At 40.0% G+C, this 19,284-nt stretch overlaps 1 protein-coding gene across 1 annotated transcript; it reads right to left on the minus strand.

Moving 5' to 3' along the window:
• Positions 1–1,501: 1,501 nt before the first annotated feature.
• On the minus strand, positions 1,502–13,912 carry ppp5c.S (protein phosphatase 5, catalytic subunit S homeolog). The gene is given in 13 exon segments (NM_001088229.1): positions 1,502–1,967; positions 2,115–2,196; positions 2,280–2,458; positions 2,651–2,691; positions 4,494–4,581; positions 4,677–4,819; positions 5,273–5,378; positions 6,620–6,718; positions 6,929–6,994; positions 7,805–7,926; positions 8,792–8,939; positions 9,036–9,277; positions 13,741–13,912. Coding segments are annotated over 13 exon segments (1,482 nt in total). The 5' UTR covers positions 13,844–13,912; the 3' UTR covers positions 1,502–1,904.
• Between the last annotated feature and the right edge of the window lie 5,372 nt (positions 13,913–19,284).

Raw genomic sequence — 19,284 nt, forward strand, 5'->3', positions numbered from 1 at the left:
TTTTTATAAATGATTTCCTTTTTCTCTGTAATAATAAAACCGTAGCTTGTACTTGATCCCAACTAAGATATAATTAATCCTTATTGGAAGAAAAACCAGCATATTTGGTTTATTTAATGTTTACATGAATTTCTGGTAGACATAAGGCATGAAGACCCAAATTACGGAAAGATCCGTTATCCGGAAAATCCCAGGTCCCGAGCATTCTAGATAACAGGTCCCATACCTGTACTAAAAATCCAAAGCAGTGGGTGTGTGTGTGTGTGTGTGTGTGTGGGGGGGGGGGTGCATTGTCCTTTAAACAATATTTACCGGTAGCCACCAAGGTAGGAAAAAAAAGAGTTTTTTTCCCATTATGTCCAACCTTATTACAGTTCCATTTGTCTTGCACAATACTCACAATAAAATATTACATGATGAATATTCATTTCGTGATTTGTTCAAGATTTGGTCTTTTTCAGTAGAATTTGGATTCGGCTAAACGTAATTCAAAAAAAAAAAAAATCACGTGAATTTTTGTCACACAAACAAGGAAGTCAAACATTTTCAGATTCATCTGAATCCTAAAATAGTCAGTTAATATGAGCTTTGAGGTGAACGCTTGTTCTCATACTACACACTTTTCAGGATTCTGATTTAGTGTGGACATTATGTCCTGGAACAGTGCTGTCCTGCTTAGAGAGAGGACCATTTATTGTTGGATTTAGATGCTGGAGGGCTGCCTCATTTTTTAAGCCATGTCAGTTTTTTAAAAGGAAACCCTTAGCAAGAACCCACAAAAGGAATTCCACATGTGTAGCCCTATTTTATGCTCCCCGATCTTGCCTTTGTTTTTCTTTACCTGCTTCTGCTTATTTTGTGATGTTATTTAACTCCACATCGCTTCATTCTTGATTTCTTTTTGACTTTGCCCTCATTGCCCCTTTTCCTCTTCATCACAATTTCTTATTTCTCCTTTTAACTTTGACTCTGTGACCTTGCTTTTCTTAGCCTTCCTTCTACAGTCAACACTATCTTTAGTCTTTGTCTCTTTTACCCCATCTGACTTTTTTATGCTCTTCATTTCTCTTCTGACCTCTCCAGTCCTAAACTTAAAGTTTTCTTCCCCTTATTGTTCTGCTTGCTGGTGCTCTGTATTCTTCTAAACATAACATATAAATACTAATACACACGAGGAGCCGGGTATTAAAGTCACTCTATAGGGTCATCAATTCAGAACTACCACCGTCATGGGACATAATTATTTTAATTATATATTACCAAATTATATAATATTGATATTAATAGTTGTTTACAAAAACAAGATGTCCTAACATTGCTGCAGTCTGACTCACTGTGTTCAGGGTCAGAAGCAGAGATACAAAATGGCTGTATACAAGACTGCATCAAAAAAAAAAAACAACTACTGATATGTTCTTGCCATACACAGATAGGTGGGTCCAAAGCTTATCGTTGCAGTGCTAGTTATAGTCTTATATAAACACAGATATTTGGTAGGTGGTCATGTTATCAGAATCTTTATTAGAAGCATATTAATTACAGACAGCGCAAAGGGGCTTTGGACATATACAGGAGGGAGAGTGTATGCACAAGCCATATAGGAAATGGGGTGGGGGTATAGTTATTGTGCGTTTCTAGCTGATAACCCCCCCCCCTTGCTTAGACTGTTATATTTACACTCATTCAGCAACACACAGCAAGGTTCACTCACAACCAGGTAACAAACAGCGCATATGTTCCCATTCTCCCTCTCATTTGTCTCTTTTACAGTATTAAAAATATTCCTCTCCCTTTGTTTGTTGCTTGTCTGACTCCAGAGGAAAGCAGGGGCAAATACAGTGGGACCCCTTCACTACCTCATCAGATGGGCAACAGTAGGTGTGGTAGCAGCAGGCACCTTCTCCTTACATCATCCCCATCTGGAGCAGAGAATTTGCATACATCATTGGCTTTACATTGGGGTGCGGCTGTAAGACAAATTCATAAAGGAAAGGTGTAATTTACAATTGTCTCCAACTGTCACAGACCAAACAAGGGACAGTTGTGATGATCAGTTCCTTTATGGTAGAACACAGATCAGGAAGCAGACTAATAAAATCATAGAAGTGACTCACCACTGCCTCAAACTGATGGAACTTAGGTTTCAGATCCGAGCCACTGAGATGTATGTATGCTCCTTTATTGCCCATCTGGTCGCTGTGGGAACAAGGCAGACCATCTTAAGTTTTTTAAAAAGAAAGGACTGCAGTGAGAAAGATGGGATGCAAGACTGTTCTTACCAATAGTTCGGTGCAGAGAACACCGTAACACATAAACCATTATGAGACACTTCGTATCCTTCTGGCTTCACTTCATGGCTGCGGATAATGTAGTCTAGACCATTTTCTTCCAAAAATTGGTGCGTGACATCAGGGCCAAACTGACAGCTGACACCACGTTTACTAGTAGAGCGTCCATCCTGGCAAACACAAGCATCACAAAGTTCATTTCCTGGCAATACAACACAATTCTCTTTACTTCAAAACGTGGTTGAAGCTGTGTAGAACTATTACTCTATTGCAATACCAGTTGTGTGCAAATTGCTATGTAAACTTGGTTAATAAAATTAAAGAGGATAAATGAGGCTTATAGAGGACAGAAAACACCTTACCTGAGGCTGTGGATCAGACCATAACAAGTCACACATTGGACCTATAAAGAAAAAAAAAAAAAAGTGTAATATATGGAATAATTAGACTCAAAGGAACAAATGGAATAGAAAGAAAACTGAACATTAAAACAATGGACAAGATAGGGACTGCCAATGACACAGGGGTACAACTGAAGATTGTAATTTTTAAATATTAATTAGTTTTACTCTTCCCGTATTTTCACACACACACAGTACCCAGCAAATGTATTCAAACCCTTGACCAAATCTTTACTTATCAAGTTCTATGCTAAATATTTTTCTTCCCATTCTTCCAGTCAGATTTGCTCCACGTGTTCAAGTTAGCTGGATTATGTAATTTTCTAATAGTTCCTCATTAGTGCGGGCCAGCCTGATATCTGGGGGACCCGCGGGTTCCGCGGCTTGCTCCCCCATTTGCAGGTCGTGGGTGGGTTTGGGTTGAGTTCTCCTATCTGCTCTCCCTGCCCTCGACCTTACGACTTCCGGTTTTATAGGCATGCGCTTTTCAAACCCGCCCCTTTTGTAACGTCGTTGGCGAGGCTGGTCAGAGTGGGTCTATAATAGGAAGGTGGAAGTTAGGTGCAGGTGTGGATTGGGGTGCGCGGGTTAGGGTCAAGTTTTTTTCGACCGCACATCACTATTCCACATATTGTGAATTAGACCATTTTAAGACATATTCTAGTTTTAGGCTACAGTCACATGTAGCTGTTTCTCAGCCGGAGTAAAAAACACAGGCCAAGAAACTGCCGGCCTCCACTTGCTCCTGTGTCTGCATCCTTCATTGCTGCCGGGCAGAAGGATACGGCCGAATCCGAATCTTGCTGAAAAAGGCCGAACCGAATCCGGAGAATCCCTATTTTAAAGGGACATAATCAAATCTTCTGTTGTACTGGCTGCAATAAGAATGATCGCTTACTGGACCAAAGAACTACTGTACTTTGTAAATGTAGATCTTTAATATGTGCAGACCTAGGAAATGGGAAAGTAAGGGGTTGAAGAGTAAAGTGGAATACTAAGAAAACATAGTTAGTACCCGGAGAGCACACTTTGTCTTTAAAACTTCATGTCTTTATTTGCAGAAAATTGTGCACTACATGTTTCAGCTCATCAGCCTTCATCAGGTGCACAATGAAGGCTAATGAGCCGAAACATGTAGTGCACAATTTTCTGAAATGAAGACATAAAGATTTAAAGACAAAATGTGCTCTATGGGTACTATCCATGTTTACTTGGAATTGTTGCACTCTGACAAGGGTATTGCAGCCTTTACACTATAAGGACAACCTTGTATCGATTTAAAGAAGAATACTATTTATAGCAGTGATCCCCAACCAATGGCTCGTGAGTAACATGTTTCTCACCAACCCCTTGGATGTTCCACTCAGTAGTCTCAAATCAGGTGCTTATTTTTGAATTCCAGGCTTGGAGGCAAGTTGCATAAAAACCAACTATACTGCCATACAGGGTCTGCCAAATGGCCAATCACATCACTTATTTTGCACCACCCAAGAACATTTTTTTTGTGTTGCTCCCCCAACCCTTTTTTCCATATGAATGTTGCTCATGGGTAAAAAAAAAAAAATTTAGGGACTCATAATTTATAGTATAGAGCGCTCCACAGCTAATACCACAAGTGTGTAGATGAAACAAATGCAACAGGTGCTAACACCCTAGTAAAACATACCTAAAATACAATCAGGGGAAAACATGAAGAATGGAATATTTGTGTATATGTAATAGAAGCTGGGAGGGTATGCATAAGAAGAACCACTATCAAAATAGTAGATAATAAATGAAAGCAGTAGCCACCCTGAAATCACACCTGAATCTGGTGGCTGCCGGTTCCTTTCAATGTTACGAATCTGATCCAAAGTTACTCCATCCTCTGAAAAGAGACCTCCATGCATAATCTGATAAAGCAAAGAAAAAAAGTGAACACTTGAAAATCTTTAAAAAGAAGAAGACTATGAGCATATTATTTGTTGTTATTTCAGAGGTACTTTACCAGGACTCGTTGGTTTACACACATTGCCAGTGGTAGCCACTGAAAGACTTCGCTAAATAGCTGGAACATTTGAGCCGAGTATTTAGCCTTTACTTCCCCTTCAAACCCATACATCTGATTCATAGTGTCAGTTTCATGGTTACCTGCAGTCGTAGAAGTTATACAGGATCACATAAAAATGAAAAGCATCAGTGACATATATCTGAACAGATTCATGTGTAAAAAACAAATATGAAGAACATGCCAAACAAATGGAACTATTCACCCCAGGTCAGTGACAAACTGAAGCCTATAAACAGAGGATAAACTAGTCGGCACCGGGCCCCCCCTGCCAAAAGCCTTCAGAGGGGAACGGAACACAGCAACTCCTACAAGCCCTCCCAACACTGAATAAACAACAGTAGAAGATAGAAGCTGGGGTTCAGTGAGAAGATTATGTTAACAAGCAAACAGATCAATATTTATGGCCATATTTACATATAACTGTAATAGTGTCCAAATCTGGAGAAACAGAAAAAACTGTCCAGAAAACGAAGGCTTGAACCCAGGTAATACTAAATGAGACAACATGCTGTTGTGATAAGCACTTGACTCACCTCTGAGCAGATGGAAGTGGGCTGGATAGAGCAATTTGAACCCAAAGAGGGTCACTATGACTTCCACTGAGAATGAACCACGATCCACAAAGTCACCATTAAATATCTGCAATAGCTTAGGAAAACTCACTAAAGCCTGGAGTAGTAGTTGATTCAAAGAATATATATTATTTTCAACATGCAGTCCCTTGCAAAAATATTCATCTTCTTTTAACCCCGTATATAAAAGCAACACTTTTAGCAGGTCTTGGGGCAATACACCCAGTTGTAAATTAGATGTTTTTGTAATTAAAGCAATATTCCTGTCCTGTTCATTCAACTATGATTTTTGTTATTACTTCATTTAAACAGGGAAACTGAATCTGAAGCTGCTCTATGTTTTACTTGTGAGGTAGATAGTAGATAATTAAATCACCAATGCACATATAATCCCCCTGCATATTGTACTCTTGCTAACAAAACAGACACAACAAAGGGGGAAGGAAGGGGATAGTATACTGGTAATGTAATACCTCGCAAGGGCCAAACATGGCGCAATTTCAATTTCCCCATCTAGCAACAATGAATAGTACTTTTTTTCATTTAAGCAGAATTTCAGAACTGTTTCTTCCTACTTTTTCCAACAAAATTACTATTTGGAGCTTAGGGTCTCTATATATTTGCAAATGTCAATAATAAAATTGCTTTTTATTTTTTTCTAATGTATTGAGAAATCATGGGGGTGGGGGGTAGAATGCACATTGTATAAATGCTTTAATATCTTGGGTATCAAATAAACTTGATTTTGTAAGGATGCACAGAATCCAGGATTCGCTTCGGGATTCTGACTTTTTCAGAAGGGTTTGGATTCAGCCAAATCCAAGTGTTTAGCTGAACAGACTCCATAAAATCATGTGATTTATTCTCACACAAACAAGGAATTAATTTTTTTTTAGCCATGCACTGCCTGTGTTTCTCATTTGCCCTTTGTTTCCCTAATTTGCATATGCAAATTATGGTTCAGACAAATCCTAAAATATTGAATTTGGTGCAAAAAATTTGCTTAACAGGATCCAAAACTTATTGTGCACTAATAACAAAACCATGACAAAAACTAGGAGGGAATCCATGTTTTTTGTGAGTTCAGAGTGAGTATTGCATGTTTCTTGCTATGACTATCACTTAAAAGATGAAGGTATAATAACTATGCTTTTCAGTCAACATGAAAGGAGTAACAAGTCAAAAATAATAATGTATTTAGCAACGATCCAGTTGATTGTAGCCTGGAAATATCTGAAGTTACTCAGCTAGGACTACCATGGTCAGCGATCAAATGACCAATTTGTTACCAGGTACAATAAAGGATACATATGGATTATTCTCAGACGGGAGACCATTTAGATGGAAAATGTTCATTAAGTCGTAAAACTGACCATGTGTGTCGCCACAGACTGTTACCTGTTGAGACTATGATCAACAGAAAAGGAAGACAAGACTGTAAAAGACAGAGACAGCCAAGGGCAGATATGACATAGCATGAGATACTGCATAAAAGGAAAGTAAATGGGATGGGGGGGGGGACAAGAAAGGATGTAAAGCAAAGGTAACAGAGATAACAAAAAAACAGAAAACTGAACGGATATTCAAAAAAGCATGATAGATTACTAAACTACCAACCTTTTCCAGAGAGACCTCCACCAGACTGGGGAGCTTAGACAAAATATCTTTGACTTGTACCAGCATCTACCAGAGGAAGAAAGGTGATGCAGCAATTAGATTCTAACAAAGGGGCAACGTATTAATACATATAATTTTTAAAGTGGCATCAATGACTAAATTTGAAGCCCTGACTAGTCTTAAAGGAGAACTAAAACTTGAAAATTAAGATATGATACAAATGTTTTAGCAGTCAAGATCTGTGCCTCTGAACAAACCCCAGTAGCCATCAGAAGCTTTACAGAACATGATCTATGCTGTTGACAGTTGCCTGAGTTTAGGAACCAACTCACAATGTACACTGCGCACACATACACAAAATCTGCAATTTTTTTTATTTTGGAGACTAACGTTTAACCTGAACTCAGGCCTGTTGAACAACGTCTCTGAAAAATGCTATGTACCATGTCAACACTATATAAACCATAATAAAATCACTCATATAATATAAGTGCACCAAACATTACAATAATATAACTGTGTTAGTGGAGTTGAAGAAGCTAAAGAAAAAAGAGCTAAGAGTCAAACGTAAACTCAGGTGCAGTTAGAGTAGAAATCTTAAAAAAGGAAAACACTAGCTGACGTAGCGAAGATCAATACATGGAAAGCCTTTGTTTACGTGATGGACTTGTTTAGCCAAAAAAAGCTACCCTGATAGAATGCATATGACGGTTTTTAGACTACACTAAAGCTTCCAGTAAACAAGTAAAAATTTGGGACGGGGACTTAAAAACACAAACAGTACAAAAACTTTGCCTCATGTAAAATACTGTGTATAGCAAAAATGATGAATGTAAGTTGTTTAATATGGACCAGACATTTGCTTACTAAACGTACCTGATATAAACATTTCCGATGAAGCTTCTTCTGATCTTTATAAAACTGCATCAACTCCAACATAAAATCCACGGTGACATTCCCATCCTGTAACTGTGGACCCGTATACTCATCTTCTATGGCTGAAGAGAGAGAAAATGTTAGTAAAGGAGACTATTCTGTGATTTTAAAGGAGATAAGTTCATTATCTGAAGAGACAGATGTATAAAGATGGTAGCCATGCTTACCCTTATGGATTTATGGTTGAAAAATTAAATATAGGGAAAGCAAAATTATTAAATGCTACTGTTATAGGCATGAAATAAAGTTACATTATTCTCATTAATAACAGTTAAAGGAGAACTAAACCCTAAACATGAATATGGCTATAAATTCCATGTTTTATATAATTATTGCACCAGCCTAAAGTTTCAGCTTCTCAATGGCAGCAATGATCCAAGACTTCAAACTTGTCACAGGGGGTCACCATCTTGGAAATCGTCTGACACTCACATGCTCATTGGGCTCTGAGCAGCTGTTGAGAAGCTAAGCTTAGGGGTCGTCACAAATTATCAAGACGAATATGAGGTTTGCCTTTAATACAAGCTGATGCTACAGGGCAGATTACTAAATTCTGATGCGAGTTGCACTTAGTTTCTGTGCTGCCATGTAGTATCTGTATTAAAATTACTAAACAGCCTTATATTGTGACATTTCTATTCTATGTGTACTGTATATTGTGAGTGGGACCCTAAGCTCAGTAAGTGACAGCAGTACAGAGCATGTGCAGTGAATCAGCAGAAAAGAATATGAGGAGCTACTGGGGCATCTTTGGAGGCACAGATCTTCCCTGCTAAAGGGCTGTGGTTGCCTTGGGCTGGTACACAAGCCCAAAATATAATGTACAATATTTCTAGCCTACTTCTTTAGTTAGGCTTTAGTTCCCCTTTAATAATGATCAGCTACATTTTAGCAATTTTCTCATCTCTGTTTCTCAGTTCCACTTACTCATTCCTTCTATGTCAAGTGAGTCCACCACTGATCGGTTGTGCTGTTCACAAGCGATTGCTCTTTCAAAAGCTTTCTGCCGGACTAGCTTATTGCACTCTTGAAACTTCATTTGGGCGTCTTTGTCATGAGGGCGAACTTTAACTACCTGAGATAAAAGAGCACATAATGCAGAAAGAAAAGTAAGGGGAAAAAAAAGGTAAAAAAAAAGACAACTGTGATGGAGAAAGTAGGGCAAGATTACCGTTTCATAGTCCTTTAGAGCCGCTTTTAGTTTCCCTAGGGCCATATTACTGGCTGCCCTTCTGTAGTAGCCTTTGATGTATTTGGCATCCAGCTGGATGGCACGGGAAGCATCAGCAAGGGCATAGCCATAACATTCAGTTCGGAGATATGCCAGACTGCGATTTCCATAGTAAATAGCCGTGTCTGGACTAAGATCAATGGCTTGGGTGTAATACTGCACGGCATGGTCATAATCTTTTACTGGAAAGAGAATACAAAAAAAGCATTTGTTAGATCTTGAAACAAATCAAATCTGATGACTACCAAGAAAAAAAGAAGAAACATGAAAACACAATAAAAGTACCTGAATAATTACTATAGGTACAAATACTACTCAGCGCTTCCTCACTTGCAAGTGTATTAAACCATTAAAATATACTGCACTATATGAATACTTTGAAGTAATGTTCAACCTCAAAATACAATGCCACACAAAATCTACTGGACATAGTTAGCCTTCATTGGCTGGTTGAAAACTCTGAAAGGCCCAGGCTGTGATGGCACAAGCTCACCTCTTAAGAATGGCTGACATTTTCAACATATCGCTAAACCAGATGATCATCCCCACATGCTTCAAGTCCACCACCATCGTTCCAGTGTCAAAAATCTTCAGTAACCTGCCTGAATGACTACCGCCCTGTTGCACTAACCCCGGTCATCATGAAATGGTTAGAGAGACTTGTGATGGCACACATCAAGAGCACCCTCTACAATTTGCACATCAGCCAAACAGGTCAACTGAGGATGCCATATCTTCTGCTCTCAACCTCTCACTTACTCATCTGGACAAAAAAGACAGTTATGTGAGAATGCTGTTAAAAGACTTTAAATCAGCATTCAATACCATCATCCCTCAAAAGCTGAACGGGAAACTAAGTGAGCTGGGATTGAGCACCACTTTGTGCAATTGGATCTTGGACTTTCTGTCAGCGAGGCCTCAGTCTGTTCGTATCGGCGACAACGTTTCCAGCACCATCAGATTGAGCACAGGAGCTCCTCAAGGATGTGTTCTCAGCCTGTTGTTGTACACATTGCTGACACATGACTGCATAGCTAGACACAGCTCAAACCACATCATCAAGTTCACAGATGACACGACTGTGGTGGGGCTCATCAGCCATAATGACGAGTCGGCATACAGAGCTGAGGTTCAGCAGCTGGCGGTCTGGTGCAGTGAGAACAACCTGTCACTGAATGTGGATAAAACGAAAAAGAGATAATCGTCGACTTCAGGAGAACTCGTCCTGCTCACACACCACTCAACATCAACGGCTCCACGGTAGAGACTGCAAAGAACACCAAATTCCTGGGAGTCCACATCTCAGATGACCTCACCTGGACCACCAACACCGCCTCCATCACCAAAAAGGCTCAGCAGCGTCTTCACTTCCTAAGTCGACTGAAACGGGCCAGCCTTTCCGCCTCCCACACTCACAGTGTTCTACAGGGGCACCATAGAGTGTGTCCTGGCGAGCTGCATCTCATCTGGTACAGTAGTGCCAGCGCTGCTGACCGGAAAAGTCTACAGCGGACTATCAAAGCAGCTGGAAATATCATTGGAGTGGCTCTTCCATCACTGCAGGACATCTTCCACAAGGGCTGTGCAAGAAAGGCCTCCTGCATTGCACTGAACTCCACAAACCCCTCACAAGGACTGTTCACGCTGCTCCCATCCGGCAGACGCTTTCTGCCAATATATTGCACATTTCAAATGTTTACATATTTATTGTGTATTGTAAGTGCCTTTTTGTGATATGTACTAGCTGGAGCCACGGCGTCTCATCTCACTGTGTATTCGTATACTGCTGAGATGACAAAGTTTACTTTGACTTTCAGTAAATATATTTATAGCACAATCTAGAGGGCAGTTTTATTAAGGGTCAAATTAAAAATTAGAATTCTCTATTTTTTTATGGTCAAAACTCACAAATTTGAATTGTAAATTATCCCAACTCGATTCAAGTTTTAGTTCGAATTTCAAGATTTATCATACTATGACCCTTTAAAGGAGAATTCAACCTGTGGGGAAAAAAAACCCATACCCCCCCACCCCCCCGGGGCAATGCCCCATGCTCCATACTTACCCCTCGGCGCAGATTCTTCCAGCGGAGTTCCACAAATCCATCTTCCGCTCCTCTGTTGGCTAACTGGGAGATCAGTATTTATGGAGTAGTTTGCCGGTTTGCGACAACTGCGCATGCGCGGAATTACATGGAAATTGACGATCTTTCAGTCAGCTTAACGAGGAGCCAGAAGATGGGTTAGTGCAACTCCGTTGGAAGAACCTGCGCCGAGGGGTAAGTATGGAATATGGGGCATTTCCCTGGGGGGGTAGTTAGCCTGGTGGGAGGAGGGCGGGGGGGTCTACCTGGGGTGGAAAAAGTTTTTTTGGAAAGAAAACTCGAATCGAGTTTAGTCTAATTCGAATCGAATTCGAGTTTTTGAGTCTGTAAAATTTGTAAGAGTTTTAGATATCCTATTTCTTTTTAGTTTTTTATAAATAACCCCCCAGTCGAATTTCAAGTACATTTGAATTTAATAGAGTTTAAAAAAACTCGCATAAATTGAAATTCGATTGTTAATAAATGTGCCTCTAAGAGTTCGGCATTACAAAATTCACCGCACAGTGAATCCCATGAATTTATATAGTACATAACAAGCCAGTTCAAAATAGAACAAGCACCCTGTGCACACTAGCCACCATCACTAATGCGGTGAGTAATGAGTCAAAGTGTATAACCTGTGAAGCCACCTTCATATAGATTAAATACATACAGGCTGCAGACACTCTGGAATGCTCCTGGGCTCACTCTGCTCTACATATTATAAGTAGGGTGCCTCCATTATAGCATAAGATATGGCTCTGGATCCCTCAAGCTTCGGTGTGGCATTCATTTGCTTCCAGGCTGATTTACACAAGAGCTAGAAAAGATGCAACTCACACAGATGCCAAACTCCACTTAGCCAACATAAATTACATCAACATGCTTAAACAGAAGAAGGGCTACTATTTACACAGAAGTAGATGCAGCTTTTACAAATGCTTCCAAATGCCACCTGCTGGTGAGTTTCCCACCAGTCTGGCCACCAAGTAGTCAAGAAAATTGTCTGGAGAAAGAAAGAGGCTGCTCTGATGTTCTTCTGCTTAGGAAAAAAATTAGAAACATTTCTCAAATCTTTCCTAACCAGAAGAACATCAGAGCAGCCTTTTTCTTTCTCCAGACAATTTTCTTGACTACTTGGTGGTCAGACTGGTGGGAAGCTTACCAGCAGGTGGCGCCATTGGCACAAAATTAGCAGTTTATTGGCCCATGTGCAGAGCCCCCCCGAAGGGCTTTCCCAATCGATATCTGGCCTAATGCTGATCAGGCAGGTTAGAAAATCCGTTGATGCGGTCCCGCGATCCGACAGCCCATTTGGGCTCCGTTCTGATCTGATCCCTAGGGCCCACGATCGGATCAGCCTCAATATCGCCCACTTCAATGTGGGCATATCGGGGGAAAGATCCGCTCGTTTGGCGTCTATGGCCAACTTTAGACAGACCAAGTCGGCAGCTTATTGTGCCATGTGTGGAGCCCCCCCGACCAGCTTTCCTGATCGATATCTGGACTAGTCGGCCAGATGTCGATCAGGCAGGTTAGAAAATCCCGTCGGGCCGTGGCTGCATCTTTTCGTTGATGCGGTCCTGCAATCCGCAGACTGCCGACAGACCAAGTCGGCAGCTTATTGGCCCAAGTGTAGAGCCCCCCCCCAACGGGCTTTCCCGATCGATATCTGGCCTAAAGTCATCTGGCTGACTATAGGCCAGACATCGATCGGGAAAGCCCGTCGGGGGGGGGCTCTACACATGGGCCAATAAGCTTCTATAAGGTTAGAAAATCCTGTTGGACCGCAGCCGCATCTTTTCGTTGATGCAGTTCCGCGATTCGACCGCCTCCGTTCTGATCCAATCGTTGGACCCTAGGGCCCACGATCGGATCAGCCTCGATATCGCCCACTTCAATGTGTGCATATCGGGGGAGAGATCCGCTCGTTTGGCGCCTATGGCCAACTTTAGACGAGCATGTTAATGGGCTAAAAAGTGTTTTTGACCAACAGGACTAATGCAATGTCTCACTTATGCTATGTTTCAATCCAGAGGCCGCAAATGCACCCCCAAAACATGTCATCAATAGAGGAGACTAAGAGCTTCTATTAGCACATAGCTATTGATTCAGTTGTGTTTCATTAAGAATGTGCTTCTTGTTCGCCATTCCCCGTGCATATGTTCCAGGTGGCTTCCCTGCTGATGTCATTGGAGTGACATCACAGATTAGATCCCTCGCGCAAAGGCAAATGACTATTTTGTGACAGGCGCACGTACACACGTTCATGGGCTGCAAATATATCATTAAATGTAAAAAAAAAAAAGTCAATTCAATTTACCACGAGCAGAAAGTTATCTACAGAGAAAGTGACCCAAAACAACACTGAGACGTCAGCAATATGAGTGGCAGTCGCGTACAGATCTTCAGATAAATAAGAAAGAGCTAGAGATCAGCATGCGGCTTATATTGTTCACTCGTCTCTCCTTTACACGCGCACGAGGAGTAATTGTGTGAGAACAGAACCAACACGAGTAGTAAAGCTATTTATTATACTACAATAAGGAGTGACGCTCTTACCCCTGAAGTATTCATTCGCTTGTTCCTTTAGCTCCTCGGCGGTTTTCTCCTTGTTGCTTGTTGGTTCTCCTCCGGCCTCTACAGCTCGCTCTTCCTCTGCCATGTTCCCGCTGCCGGTTACTGTCAACACGTCACTAACAGAGCGACACTGCGACATCCGGCTGCCACATTGAGAATGGCAGATTGCTTGTGCATGACGTACCCGCCATATTTCTCTTGTCCTGCGGGCAATAGACATATTGGGAATGGCAAACATCGCATGTTTTGAGATTTAGCTTTTTTTTTTTTTTTTTTATTGGGTGGGAAACAAAATATTCAGTACAAAAGACTTTTTCACAAAATGCATGAGCTTTATAGTTATAAACTTGTCCAAAAATGTCTATTAGTCTGAGACACATTTAAAAAAAAAAATGTTAATTTGTAGTTGTAATTGTGTCTGTCAGGATTAAATTTAAGAGTAAAACATAAACTATTCTGAAGTTATAATACAATTCTTGTATACTGAATTGCAATCATACATATTTTTGGGCCATCAGGTCTGGGGCCGACTGCCATGTTTGAAACATGGCAGTCGGCCCCAGACCTGATGGCCCAAAAATATGTATGAATAGGGTTGCCACCATTTTCTCTAAAAAGATACCGGCCTTCCTATAGTCTTGCCGTTTTTTCCTATTAATAACACTGGCATCAAGCATCATTTTTACCAGCCAGGCCAGCAAAATACCGGCCGGGTGGCAACCCTATGTATGAATAGGTTGCCTTTCTCATGGTAGATTAGGGTTGCCACCTGTTTGGTTTTGACCCGAACAGTTCGGTTTTTCTGAGGCTTGTTCGGGTCTCAAGTTTCTGTTCGGTTTCCAGCCTTGTGAAAACCAAACAATAATCTGGCCAATAAGACCAAAGGACTTGACAAAGGAATTATCAAGTGAGGTTCATTTCTTATTACAGAAACAAAAATAAAAAATTGTTTTTCTAAATTAGGATTGATATCTTTCAGAGCTTTCTGGATGACTGATTTCTGTATAATAGATCCCATAATAATTAAAGGATTGGGCTTACTCAACAGGCAGAATATAGATAAGAGATAGGGTTGCCACCAGTGTGGTTTTGAACTGGACATCAAAACTTTCTGTTCGGCATTACAACATTGAAAGTGATGTGATAACCCACCCTGAGGTCATAACTCCATCTACTTCATTGTGCCTGCCTCTTATGTCATCACTGCTCCTCCCCCAATGCTTTCTGCCCCACCCCCTGTGTTCTGGTTTAGTTGCTGGCAAAGGTGGCAACCCTATGGTAGATTCTTTGGGCCCCTCAAAAAAACACAATAGCACATTTTATACATCAATCTATATGAAAGAAAGTGGAGTATTGACAGATAATTATACTCCCAATATTCACCCCCTCCCTTTGCAATGTGTTGTGACTGTTTTGTAAGCAGGACTCTAGTATGCAGGGGGATTATCTGTGTGCTGGTAATCCAATTATACACACAAGCACAAGGCTTCAGGTCATGGAGCTCCTGTTTGACTTCTTATATCCTCATATTTTGAAGCAACTGTACATTCATTTTTATCCCTTTAATCCCAGTTTATAATTGATAACATCCCTTAGCACCATTTATAATGATCTGTTATGGAGGTTATTGATAGTTTGTGTTTATTATTTCAAATATGTTTAGCAGAATATTGAGGTCAATGGTGTATTAGAATAACATTTATTTGATAGTTATTGCTTTTTATTGCATGAGCTATTACATCTATATATGGCTGTCTATCTCAAATCCCTAAACAAGCTAGTATGTTAGAGAACCGTCAGGGCAGAATAAATCTTCTTTAATTCTGTAATAAGAAAGCATATAAATTACTGGAGAGAGAGGGGCGGCTAGAGAAGTGTGCATACATTTGACATACAACCAAGCAAATAGCAGGTAGGCTGGAGCAAATATTTTGATAGGAGATGCTGGGAAAGCACCCAGCTGAAATGTATATGTGTTATGATGACATGGAAACGAGGCAACTGTTTTGTGGTATCTGCAGAGTTGACGCAAATTAGTAATCTATGTTTACTTATGTTGATTAAAAAAACATTGTTGTTTTTTTTTTGGAAAACTGTATTTATATTCTGCATATGGCTTAAATCCCATCAGGCCACTTATGCTGTTCAGAGAAAATATCCCTATTTAACTTTATCAATATGTTAGACCACTTTGCTTCTTAAAAAAATGCAGCACCGTGTATATAGCATTAGCACACACTGTTTTCAGTCGTTCATTTTATTACTGTAGACACATACTCTTTAACCAATAAAGGATGGTGCTTTAACTAGATTAATTTCTTGTCACATGGAAATTTGCTTTGAACTTTTGCAAACACCTCACAATTTTCATTACCTCCATAACACACTCCTCATATTTCTCTAACCTCACGCTTGATATAGCATTTGTTTCAGTAAACATTCAAAGTTCACATTTGACTGCATTAAAACATTATAACCACAAAGAGAATTATTGAGGCGCAAGTGTGATAAGCATTGGAGGACAATGTCACCTGTCACCCATGGAGATTATTATAGAACATTTTAAAAATAACTTGTAAAGTACTGGTGGTGAACCAATAAAAATATCTCCTGAGATCACACTGTACACTGTCAGGGAGCCAGGAGCTCCCACCAGGGAGGTTGTCAGGATCAAGTAGGAAGGCCCTCTGAGGGATCAAAAGTGTCCAAAGGGTTAATCAACGGATTATCAGAGTCCAGGCAAGAGTTCAAGGGCAGGCAGATAATAAGCAAAATCCAAAGTCCAGGCAAGGGGTCAGGCAACAATCAGGAACAAGATACAGTCTAATAACTGTTCACAGGGAACCCAGGATACACATAGTAAATGAATACTATACTTGGGCGACATTCTGGCATCTTCGTTGCGCTTTTAAGTTTGAATTTGGCGCCATAGTAACGTCATTGGCATCCTTACGCCAACGTTGATGCGCTGGCGTGTTTGCGCTGGCGCCGCTACCCACGTGGCAGCAATGGGTGCCACCATTTTGGGAGCGACACCGGAAGAGACGGATGCGCTGCCCGGAGCTCCTGGAACTGCTCCGGGCGGCGTTCGTGACATACACATCAGACTATTCACTAGGTACCATTTGTTGACATCATGGTCTCAGTCAGTATACAGACACACAAATATATGAAAGGATAAGAATATTTTGCCATGAATACAAATATAGCTCATCCTTTATGTACTCATGAATGTATAATCTAGTGTGAGAATAACATATTATTGTATGTTTGCAATATGCATATTTATATGAACATATCCCTTCTACGCCTCAGTGACTAAAAACAAGAACCTTAAAAAGTGCATGCAGTTTGCCTAAGCTGAGGTGACCTGAGGTTGCCCCTGCCCCTCTCTTGCTGTGAGAATTACACCCCTGCCTAAGCGAAAAATCAGAACGTTGAAAGAGAAGCTAAGTGAGATTTTTCCATGACAGACTTGAAGAAGATTCTCCAGGAAGCTTATACCAACATTGTGTTGTTCAAAAAAAAAAAAAACAACTATTTGTAAATCTTTAATCTTACAAAAACCAAAACTTTCCAGGACATAAGTATAGATCCAGGGGCTCATTTTTTATGGGTCGAGTAATTAACCCTCGATATTCGACCATCAAAGTAAAATCCTTTGACTTCGAATATCGAACTCGATCGAAGGAAAAATCATTCGATCGAACTATTAAATCCTTTGAATCGAACGATTCGAAGGATTTTAATCCATCGATCGAACGATTTTCCTTCGATCAGAAATTGCTAGGAAAGCTTATGGGGAAGGTCCCCATAGGCTAACATTGGTGCTCGGTAGGTTTTAGGTGGCGAAGTAGGTAGTCAAAGTTTTTTTTAAAGAGACAGTACTTCGACTATCGAATGGTCGAATAGTCGAACGATTTTTAGTTAGAATCTTTCGATTCGAAGTCGTAGTCGAAGGTCAAAGTAGCCAATTCGATGGTCGAGGTAGCCAAAAAAAAACCTTCGAAATTCGAAGTATTTTACATTCGAATCCTTCACTCGAGCTAAGTAAATGTGCCCCCCAGTATTCTACAAGACACAGAGTGTCACAGAGTGTGACAGACTTGGAATGCTGTGAAACGCACCAGCTTTGTTTTGTTATGTACATTTTACTCCTTTTGTAAATTATCCTATATTAAAAGGGACACTCCACCTTAACTTCACTTTTACTATGATGTAGGAGGCAGTTGTGATCTTAAGACAACTTGTTTGATTTTTTTCCCGTATTTGAATTGTTTGGGTTTTTATTATTGCTTTTGTCTTCAGCTCTCCAGTTTAGAATTACTTATTTTCCCTGGCATATAATCAGTTTTTTTAAATAATAGTCTTTTAAATCAACAGGACAGCGTCTAAACAGAAAGCGATAAAATACATAAGAAGTAACAATAAAAATGTAAGTTCATAGAGGATCTGCTCTCTGATCAGATAGCATTACCCATACAACGGCTTCAGCAGAAAATGACAGTAATTGGATTTTGGTTAATACAAAACTTACTAATTTAGTAAATGACAGACAAATTCAGTTTAAAAAATATGAGACCACTGGACTCAATAAGCTGTCCCACTTAGTGTGGGCCAAGACTCCATTTGACTCTTCTTATAAATGCTTCATGATTTAAATAGGAATAGAGGGCCGGCCATGTTTGGGATGTAGAGCATTCTGAACTATATATATATATATAAATATCAGATTAAGAAGTGACTCTGTAGGTTCTACCTGAATGCAACTGCTACAGTGTTGAACTCTCTTAGATTTTCCCTAACTCTGGGGACCAAGGAGCATTAGAGGAGATACCATTAGTTTTGGGTTGTTTTTTCTTATATTTTTATATTTAGAATTTACCAATCTAGTCTATTAGGCAAACATTGATTTCCTACAATTTCAATATGCAATATGTTACATTTGGGGATCTCAAAAATGAGCTCCGTAATTTACATTTTTTTCCCTTACCTTCTGTTCTAGGATCTCTCACCCACCCTCTATTCTGTCTCTTTACAGTTAAGATGTGAGACTCATCATTGTTTGCTACCAACTATATCTATGCTTCTTTTATGACAATATTTTTACTTTGTCAACTGAAAATTCTCAGTACATGCACACTGAACTGAAAAAAAACCCAGATGTCCAATAGAGATGGTAGAACTACTGTACCTACCAAAGGTACTGCAAGGTTGAATTTTTTTCCATGCTCTTAATGGGGCCAGATATATACTTCATCAGAGTCAGAGAACTGACTTAAATTTATCGACACAATTCAAATCCAGAATTCTAGCATTGTTGTTCCATAAAACAGACTGCATGAACCAAATTACAGAAAGAACACTCCAGTTCCAGAGCATTCTGAATAACAACCATATACTTTAAATGATGATACCGATTTGGTGACTCTGATACTTGGGCAATTCACATTTTAAGTGGAATGCAACCTTTCCTGATGTTTGTATCTAAAAGCAAATTGGCTAAAAAGATTCATGATAGGCCAA

The sequence above is a fragment of the Xenopus laevis genome, chromosome 8S (genome assembly GCF_017654675.1).
Source record: "Xenopus laevis strain J_2021 chromosome 8S, Xenopus_laevis_v10.1, whole genome shotgun sequence".
Lineage (NCBI taxonomy): Eukaryota > Metazoa > Chordata > Amphibia > Anura > Pipidae > Xenopus > Xenopus laevis.